This window comes from Penaeus chinensis, chromosome 29, assembly GCF_019202785.1.
Source record: "Penaeus chinensis breed Huanghai No. 1 chromosome 29, ASM1920278v2, whole genome shotgun sequence".
In the NCBI taxonomy this organism is placed as follows: Eukaryota; Metazoa; Arthropoda; class Malacostraca; order Decapoda; family Penaeidae; genus Penaeus; species Penaeus chinensis.
In genome coordinates this window covers 8,258,110-8,268,109 of record NC_061847.1, presented here as the reverse complement: position 1 = coordinate 8,268,109, position 10,000 = coordinate 8,258,110, and the positions used below count along the sequence as shown (strand labels likewise).

Below are 10,000 nucleotides of genomic sequence, written 5' to 3'. Positions count from 1 at the left end.
AGAGAGAGAGAGAGAGAGAGAGAGAGAGAGAGAGAGAGAAAGAGAAAGAGATAGAGAGATAGAGGGAGAGATAGAGAGAAAGAGATAGATAGATAGATAGATAGATAGAGAAAGAGAGAGTGAGAGAGAGAAACAGATAGACAGATAGAGAGAGAGAAATAGAGAAAGGTAGATAGACAAAATATATTTTCACAATTCTTATTCTGCCTCCAGTCACTGGGAATATGACATTATGTATACTGCCTTATATACCGAAAAGAGGGATCTTAATATGGCAACGCTAATGATGACGTCAGATTAGGGTATTCCCCGGGTTGCCTCGAGGCATGATTGGAGCCAAACCGAACTATACTTAAATATCCTATAGTATTTTTACGATATGCCAGAGGTAGAAAAAGAGAGATAGATACATAGACAGGTCGATAGAGGATGAAAAGATACGTGTGTATTGTTTTTACCTAGTTGTTTCAATACAGGAGAAGCTTAGATTGTCCCGTCTGCTATGTTTAAATCATCGTATAGCTTTTTAAATTGATGCACATTTATGGCACACACAACGTTATTTGGAAGATTGTTCCATGCGTTTCAATAGGTTCTGTTTGTGAAACCGACCTTTCTGACATCTTTATCGATTCTTTTTACTTTCAACTTTTTACTTTGTCCTCTCGTCCTTCTTGTGTTCAAAATTATAGTCATAACCCTTCCTGTAACAAAGTTAAACATCATATCACCTTTTTTTTTCAAAGTTGTAAGACCTATTCTCTGTAGTCTTTCTTCTTTGCTCATATCTCCTAGAGTAGGTGCCTATCTTGTGGCTGCTCTTTCAACTCTTTCTAGTTTAACTATATCCTTTTTCATGCGTGGACTCCATACCACTGCACCATATTCAAGGCTAGGTCTTATGGTGGCTGTGATGGTTTTCTTTAGCATATCTTCGTCCACATACACGAATGCCCTCTTCCTGTTGGCAATCAGCCCTAGCATTTTATGGACCTTGTTGTTTACGTGATCATCTGGGCTTTGGTTCCTATTCATGTTTATTTCAGGGTCTTTTTCTTCATCTATTGGGTTTGATATTACGTCTCCTAATTTGTATTGGTTTAGTGGACGATCTTTACTTTCTCCGAACCTGACTACATGGCCTTTATTGCTGTTGAATTCCATTTTCCATGTACAACTCCGCATGAATAAGTTCTCTATGTCACTTTGGAGGCATTGGAATGAGACGTCGTTTATTATTATTATTATTATTTTTAAATTTCGGGTCGTCTGCAAACATATTTAGATAACTACCTGGGCTTGTGTTTGACCCTAAATCGTTGAAGAAAATAGTAAACATAATCGGCGCCAAGAACGATCCTTGAGGTACTCTGCTACCTATATATATATATATATATATATATATATATATATATATATATATATATATATATATATATATATACATATATATATACATATACATATACATATACATATACATATACATATATACATACATACATACACATATATATAGACACATCAGAAGTTGGGGGGGCATCAAAACCCATCTATAATCAGCATGAAGTAAAATATGAATATCAAAGTATCTCAACAATATAGGCATACGATAACAAAGCGAGATGGCAACCTCCCTCCACGCTACCCCCCTCCCTCAAAAAAAAAAAAAAAAAAAAAAAAAAAAGCATAAAAAAACCACTTTAATCTAGCAAGCAAGTAATAACATAATAATGTGAACTTTATGAAGATATCGGGAACCAGGATGTAGTCTGTATTTTCCCAACAGATTTCTGGGATATGTATCTTGTTCAGTCCTGATAAAGAATGGAAAATGTACGTGTTAAAAAAGAAAAAAAAGAAAAAAAGAAAAAAAAAAAGAAAATTATTCCACTTCCAAAATAAACTTCTAATATACATTTTCAATATTCAGTGAGGAATATTTTCATATAGTTTATACTATCACAATCATTATTATCATTATTAGTTTTATTATTTTTATTGTTATCATTATTATTATACTTATTACCATCATTTTTATTGTTATTACTATCATCATAATTTCCTCACCATCATTATTAGTGGTTACTGTTATCATATCTATTATAAATACATTGATTAATAATGATATATTTTGCAAGATACAGGAAAATGTTTGTGACATATTGCAATCCTAATAAAGAATGAATTATGGACGAATTAAAAATAGCGTTTACGATTGAGAATTATGATTCAACTTTTCAATCTTCGCTGATTAATATTTCAATTCATTTACCTTATTATTATTATTATAAATCCGCACATTGCGCGCATGCGAGTGAGTGTGGAAATTCATGCACACTCTTCTCATCATTTGCATCCTTGCTTTTCCATGCATTATACGGAACGTTCTCGACAAACATATATTATTTTTTATTAATTTTTTTTGTTTTTGTCTCTGGAAGCCAAACCAGTAACTAACGAGAGTCTACAGTACTTGTCTTTTTTTTTTTTTTTTTTTTTTTTTTTTTTCTCTCTCTATCTGTTTTTACCATTCTCTCTTTTAAGTTAGCCTTTTTTTCTATTTGACTTTACATAAAACAGGGATTTAACCCGTTTCATCCTCTGAAATTGTCTCTTTCTCATCCACCTACCTTTATGACGTAATTTAAAATACTATGGACTAAAATGATGATCTAAATAGCAGAATATTTATAGTAAAAGTGAGAATTAGTGAGAGAGAGAGGAAGAAAGAGGAGGCGGAGAGAGAGAGGGGGACAGAGCAGAGAGAGAGAGAGAGATAGAGAGAGAGAGAGAGAGAGGAAAGAGGGGAACGGAGGGAATGAGAGAGAGCGAAAAGGAAAGAGGATAGAGAAAGAGAAGAAAAGAGGAGAAAGAGAGAGAAGAAAAGAGGAGAGAGAGCGAAAGAGAGAAGAAGGAAAGAGGAGACAGAGAGAAAGAGAGGAACAGAGGAGAGAAAGATAGAGAGAGAAGGGATGAGGTGAGAGAGCGCGAGAGAGATTGAGAGAGAGAAGGGAAGAGAAGGCAAGAGGAGACAGAGAGAGAAAGATGGGAACAGAGAGAGAGAGAGAGGGGGGGGGGGGGAGGAGAGATAGAGAACGAGAACAAGAATGAAAGCAGCTTGACAGAAATTATTAGAGTGAAGATTGTCATTCTTATTATTCCAATAAGAATGAACACATTTTCTTACTCTTTTGATAACACAAACAATGCAGGAAAGAAACTCTTGCAGCATCAAAATCAGGAAAAATACACGTAACATGTTTGGAAACTCTTTTAATCACCCTTTTGCACAGGAGGCGTGCGAGTTAGAGAAAGATGTTCTGATAATGGAATCAACACGCGTTTGGAAACAAGCCAAGTTAAAATGATCATCAATTACAGAACTATCTTGCCACTTTAGGACATGCTGGAACGACATCATTCTCATGCGATAACACGGCCACATAGCAATAAGAACCACAATTATGTGTCTTTGACGTGGCTATGCACCTTCCTCATGCAATGCGACGGCCACATAGCTATTAGAACCACATCTCCCTTATGTGGCTATGGGATTAACGCCCGTAATTCTTGTTTCCGCTTCCTGTCGAGGTGGCAGCTCTGGGGAAGAAAGAAATTATTGAATTACTTACGATGGATATAGAAAAGGCGAGGAATGAATTATAGGGTAAATATAGCATCAGAAAGCATGCTGGAAAGGAATTAAATGCGCAAGTAACACAGTAGACGTAAGAAAGTAAAATATGTAAATAATCATATATATTTTTTCAATGTACCCCCAACCCAATAAAAAAAGGCTCTATCTGTCCTTACTTTGTCGGGCCTTTACGAGCAAAATCGATGACGGAAACAGCTCCGGATCCTGACGTGCCACCGTGACCTCCTGAAGTGCCGCCAAAGCCTCCTGAAGTGCCGCCGAAGCCTCCTGAAGTGCCGCCAAAGCCTCCTGAAGTGCCGCCGAAGCCTCCTGTAGTGCCACCGCTTCCAAACTGTCCGCCGGTGCCTCCGAAACCTCCTGTAGACCCACCGAAGCCCCCAGTTGTGCCACTAAAGCCTCCTGTACTGCCACCGAAGCCTCCCGTAGTGCCACCGAAGCCACCTGTACTGCCACCGTAGCCTCCAGAATTGCCGCCGAGGCCTCCTGTAGTGCCACCGCTTCCAAAGTGTCCGCCGGTGCCTCCGAAGCCACCTGTAGTGCCACCGAAGCCTCCCGTAGTGCCACCGAAGCCTCCTGTAGAGCCACCGAAGCCTCCTGTAGTGCCACCGAAGCCTCCTGTAGAGCCACCGAAGCCGCCTGTGGTGCCACCGAAGCCTCCTGTAGAGCCACCGAAGCCTCCTGTAGAGCCACCGAAGCCTCCTGTAGAGCCACCGAAGCCTCCTGTAGTGCCACCGAAGCCTCCTGTAGAGCCACCGAAGCCTCCTGTAGAGCCACCGAAGCCTCCTGTAGTGCCACCGAAGGCCGCCTGTGGTGCCACCGAAGCCTGAAGTGCCTCCAAAGCCTCCGGTGCCAACTGGCCTGCCTCCCAGTCCACCGTAGCCTCCGGTGCCAACTGGTCGGCCGCCAAAGCTTCCTGTGCCGCTACCGAATGCTCCTGCGCTCACACCGGTGCCCCCGAAGCCTCCTGTCGCGCCACCGAAGGCTCCGGCACTGCCCGGAAAGCCTCCTGCGCTCCCACCAAAGCCTCCCGGTCTGCCGCCGAAGCCTCCAGCGCCGGCAACGGCACTGGCGCTCCCGCCGAAGGCCCCGGCGCTGCTGTAGCTTCCCCCGTAGCCTCCGCTGAAGTGTCTCCCAGAGCCTCGCCTTCCTCCGCTTTTCTTCTTCCCTCCCGGGTCGGCCTCCGCCACGCAAAGTAGCGCCACTAACGCCACCTGGAAGAGAGAAAGAGAAAAAAAAATGACACCAACAAGTGCGAGGAAATTGACTGAGACTACGAATAATGAGCTAAACAAATATGCGAATGAAGCATTTCTGAAGAACCAGAATCAAGCAAATAAATAACATCTTGGTTGCGAGTCACTCATTCAATCTTTTTCACTATGCCATCACTTGCAGAAAAAAAAAAAAAAATCTTGGTACACTGCCGTAATTATTTCCGTTGCGAATTCACAAACAAAACGACAACGAAAGAGGAAAATCGCTATGTACTGCTATAAAACCCTATGACATCACAGGAAAACAAATGACAAATATAACGGACTTCGAAGCGCTTGGATAAACATTAAACACATTACTCACGAAAGCCACAGCAGCTCTCATCCTGCTCTTGTTGCGCGAACCTGTTGAATGAGCTGCAGGTGGATTTTCGTCGGCGCTTTTTATAGGCGCTTGACCCTCCCCTCAGGGTAGGGATGGGGATGAGGTGCCAGTTAAGGATTAGGCTGAAATTTACGAGTCTGATGTGGACTGTGGTTTTAAAAAAGAAGATAACGTTCGGGATGATTTATCCCCTTATAATATTAATCCTTCTCTGCTCAAGCCTACACGTTCCTCGATGCAAGCACCTGCAACAAGACAATGATAATAGACATGAAGGTTGCTAAAAAAAAAGAGAGAGAGAAAAAAAAAGATACATAACGCTGCAAACGTTCGGGGAAAACCAAGGCGGGTATTTCGCCTCTCGGTCGTGAGCCACGCGGGTGGTTGCCAAAGCTTGGGTAAATTCTCTCATTCGTTTTCTTCTTCATCGTCGCTTATTCCCACTTGTATTTCCTTTTTTTTTTTTCTTTCTCAAATCTCGCTTCTCTCCACTTTTAGATCTAGTTACTACCGGCAACCAGCCTTGAAAACAAGAGGTGGACCTAACGTGCAAGCAAGCAAGCAGCCTGGATACAAGTGTGTTGGTGGTTTACTTGTGCCCTTGTTTGCGAGCGCCGTGCAAAGCCAGACAGGTGGACCGCGCTCTGAACTGTCATGCACTCTGTGAATGGTCGGAGATTTGATGATATGGCCGCACTTTTATTTATTTTCCGTTACACGCTCATGGAATTTTTATCTTCACCTCTATCTCACTTTCCTTGTCTTTCTGTTTGTTTTCTTCCCCATCTTTCTCGGACCATCTGCCTGTCTGTCCTTGTTTGTCTGTGTGTTATCTGTGTAAAGAGATATAGTAATAGATAGATGGATAGGCAGATAGATGAAAGAATAGACAGGTAACTATATAGGCAGGCAGGTACGTGGAGAAAGAGGGAGAGAGAGGGAGAGAGAGAGAGAGAGAGAGAGAGAGAGAGAGAGAGAGAGAGAGAGAGAGAGAGAGAGAGAGAGAGAGAGAGAGAGAGAGAGAGAGAGATTGAAAGATAAAAAAAAGACAGACAGAGAGACAGACAGAAAGAGAGGGACAGAGAGAGACAGAGACAGAGAGAGAACCAGAGACAAAGAGACAGAAGAGAGAGACATAGACACAGAAAAAGAGAGACAGAGTCAGAGACACAGAAAGACCAAGACAGAAAGAGACAGAGCCAGAATCAGAGACAGAGAGAGATAGAGAGAGACTGAGGCGAGTTAGGCCAGGCTACCTGTTCCTCTCTGCCGATACTAACCGCCAAATGTCCTCCTCACAACCTGCGCGCACTTACCTAACTCTTGCCTAAGTGAAATGAAAAGATTCAGATACGTTAACACAATGTCTAAGCCAACATTACGAATAATAATGATAGGTGATACAAATTAGAGTTTTGATAATGATAATGATAATCATGAAGGTTATGATGTCAGTAATAATAACAACAGAATAATAACAATATCGTCAATATTGATAATATCAGTAATAACAATGATGTGTATAAGAAGATTAATGGTAATAATAGTAATGATACTACTGCTATTGCTGCTACTACTACTACTACTACTACTACTGATTATCATCATTATCACCATGATAACAATGATATTGATGATTATAAAGATGAAGATAATTATAATGATAAAGGTAATATCGTTCCTGTTCTTACCAATGACAGTAATATAGATAATTAAATACGATAACTAATAACCATGTAAACTCAGTTACTGAAATAAAGAATCGAAACATTTTCCGAAGCAAACATTGATTCAAACTCCTTTTTATTATGAAACTGCATCAAAGCGGTTTCACTTACTTCGAACCCGTTTAGTGTATGATCCTCCCATCCACTTCATAATAATTAAATGTTTTCGTCTTTTTTTTATCATTAACTGCGCATTATTCCGATTAAACGTCGGGTTGAATAAAATAAGGAGTGGTTGGGTAATCTCTGTGAAACGGAAAATGATAAAGAGAATAGAGTAAAAAAAGGGGGAAAGAGAAAATTAAAAGGGAATGAATGATCAAAAAGAGAAATGTATAGGTCCAATAGCAGTAGCTTTTATTTTCGTTATTTTTCATAATATTTCGAGATCTAGCTAAGTTATTCACTGCTTTGTTCATATGATTGGAATTCTTTATTCTCTTGTTATTCTTACTGTCATCACTGCTATTTTTATAAGTATCATTTATATTCAGAATGATCTGATTTGCTATGGTTGTCGAGGATTCATTTTACATGTTAATATACTTTGAATTATTAATATTACTTTATTGGATGAAGTCATCAGATATTGTAAATGGTTAAACAAATATTTGGATACCGAGTAACCTTTTGATCATCATTATCGAATGTTCTGATAAAACGAAGACACATTAATATGTCTCTTATTATTCTTTTACTTGCCTACATCCTTCCCCTTCCCTCCCCCCCATCTCCGCTTCCCCTTCCCCTCCCCTCTCCCCCCACCTCCTCTTCCCCTCCCCTCCCCCCATCTCCCCTTCGCCTTCTCCTCTCCCCCCACCTCCTCTTCCCCTTCCCCTACCCCCCCCTCTCCGCTTCCCCCTCCCTCCCTCCCACCTCCCCCTCCCCTCCCCTCCCCCCACTTCCCCTTCCCGTTCTAGGAGAATCGTCTTCAAGTTGCATCATGAATAGCAAGCCAGCACAGGATCTTGTATTCAGGCAACACTCAAACCAAAGGAGTCATTTGAGTTGTTATAGAATAGGTTCAGGCTGTTCTGCTTGTGAATATTCAAAGAGAGAGAGAGAGAGAAAATTTCTTATAATCTATCCTAAAGCGTATCCTGTACAAAAGCCAAACAAAAAAACAAAAAAAGAAGAAAAAACAAAACGGTATTTAGTCTTTGCATATATTCAGAATAGCAATGTGATGCCTCAAAACAAAAAAAAAAAAAAAAAAAACCTTGACTGTTCAGTACGTAAAGCTAAGTTTACAACGATGATTTTGTGGAACTTCTGAACTATTAATATAGAAGAAGATACAATATATTTTATTTTCTTATTTATCTATTTACTTTTTTTTTTTTTTTTTTTTTTTTTTTTTTTTTTTTGCGGGGAAAACCAGTCCTTCAGTGAGCCTTGTTGTGTGTTTTCAGTCGATGTGTATTTTTTCTTTCTGTTCTTGCCTTTTTCTTTTTTCTTTATTTCTTGTTTAGCTTTTTTCCCCCCCTTTTCTTTTCTTTCTTTTTTCTCATCCTTTTTTTTTTCTTTCTTTTAAGGTGCAGATTCGCTGTCTCTGTGATATCATCTTTAACTCCTTGTTATAATATATATATATATATATATATATATATATATATATGATATTTTTATTATTATTATTACTTAAAAAATCTTTCATACCTTATATTTTGGTTGAAATTCATGCTCAAGGGAGAGTGTAGTAGTTGTATTGTCAAGAATAACAGTGATCAGAATAACAGTAATAACAGTAAAAGTAATGATAATGATAAAATAATAATAGCAATGATATCAGTGCTGCTGCTGACCATAATAATGATGATACTGATAATAATAATGATAATAATAATAATGATAATAATAATAATAATAATAATAATAATAATAATAATAATAATAATAATAATAACAGCAATAAAGATAATGATAATAATGAAAATAATAATTATAACCATTTGCTATAATAATAATAATGATGATGATGATGATACTAATGGTAATATCGATAATAGTGATAATAAAAATGTTAAGAAAATGCTGATAGTCAATCGTAAGAGAAAGGAACGTTTGTCCACTGTTGCAAATTAATATTTTAGTTTAATGTTTTACTTGCATCACTTGGCACATTAATATTTTCTTGTTTTTCACCATTTTTTAAAAGGTTCACTGACCTGCCTCAATGTAAAAGAATTGTCATATTTCTTTACAATTACTCTCATATATTTCCAAGACAATCGATTAAACTTCTTTAAGATACCATTCAGTTTCTTTGATATATTTCACTAGCAACAGAAAGTAAAAACACATTTTGAAAACTCATCTTAACAAATTCTTGAAGTTTCCGTTTTCATTGATTCTCAAAGTCACGTGACTGTCCAGTGTTTCAAGTTGGGATGACGTCATGAATTTTTGTCCTCAGCTGATGAGAAAATGACAAACGTTTTTTAAGTCGGTCGAGTGAGTAAAACGTTTACTCGCACGAAAACGTTCCGCGCGTCTAGGAAAGAGATTTTGTGACACTTTGGGATTATATTTACCCTTTTATTTTGTTCTGGATAATAACAATTTCCTGCAGGCGTGATGCGTAGATAATACTTCTATAGATAAGAATTTGAACTCTCTTAGATTCTGTTTGTCGATCTGTTTCTGTCCGTCCGTCTGGCTGGCTCTGTCTTTCTCTCTATCTGTCTGTCTGTCTCCCCCCTCCCCCCCTCTCTCTTTATATATATATACACAGAAATATATATACACACACACACACACACACACACACACATACATATATATCCATACACACACGTACACACAAACATACACACATCTACCAACCTATCTATCTCTCTATCTACTTATACGGAATGTTTCGTGTGACAAAAGATGTATAACTTTTTTTCTAAATGATTTTCCGAGAAATGTCAAGTCATTTCCCCGATCGCTGTAAATGGTGTCGAAGGGAGAAAATTATCCCTAGTATTTTTTTCCTTTCTAAAAATATGTATTTTTTACATGTAATCTC

The 10,000-nt window shown here is 38.7% G+C and overlaps 1 protein-coding gene across 1 annotated transcript; it reads right to left on the bottom strand.

Moving 5' to 3' along the window:
• Nucleotides 1-3,557: 3,557 nt before the first annotated feature.
• LOC125040362 (glycine-rich cell wall structural protein-like) lies at nt 3,558-8,669 on the bottom strand. Its single transcript, XM_047634917.1, has 7 exons — nt 8,647-8,669; nt 6,577-6,587; nt 5,808-5,921; nt 5,240-5,340; nt 4,606-4,872; nt 3,817-4,574; nt 3,558-3,603 (listed from the first exon to the last, which is right to left on the bottom strand). Exons 1-7 carry the CDS (start codon nt 8,667-8,669, stop codon nt 3,558-3,560), a joined length of 1,320 nt encoding a protein of 439 aa, XP_047490873.1.
• Nucleotides 8,670-10,000: the final 1,331 nt, after the last annotated feature.

What these genes read in the sequence shown, in the direction of transcription:
- LOC125040362 (XM_047634917.1), bottom strand. Translation starts at nt 8,669, where the DNA reads ATGAATTTCAACCAAAATATAAG. An exon ending in GGCTGCTTGCTTGCTTGCAC is followed by an intron (nt 5,341 to 5,807) that starts GTTAGGTCCACC and finishes CCCTACCCTGAG; the next exon opens with GGGAGGGTCAAGCGCCTATA. An exon ending in GCTCGTAAAGGCCCGACAAA is followed by an intron (nt 3,604 to 3,816) that starts GTAAGGACAGAT and finishes TTTCTTCCCCAG; the next exon opens with AGCTGCCACCTCGACAGGAA.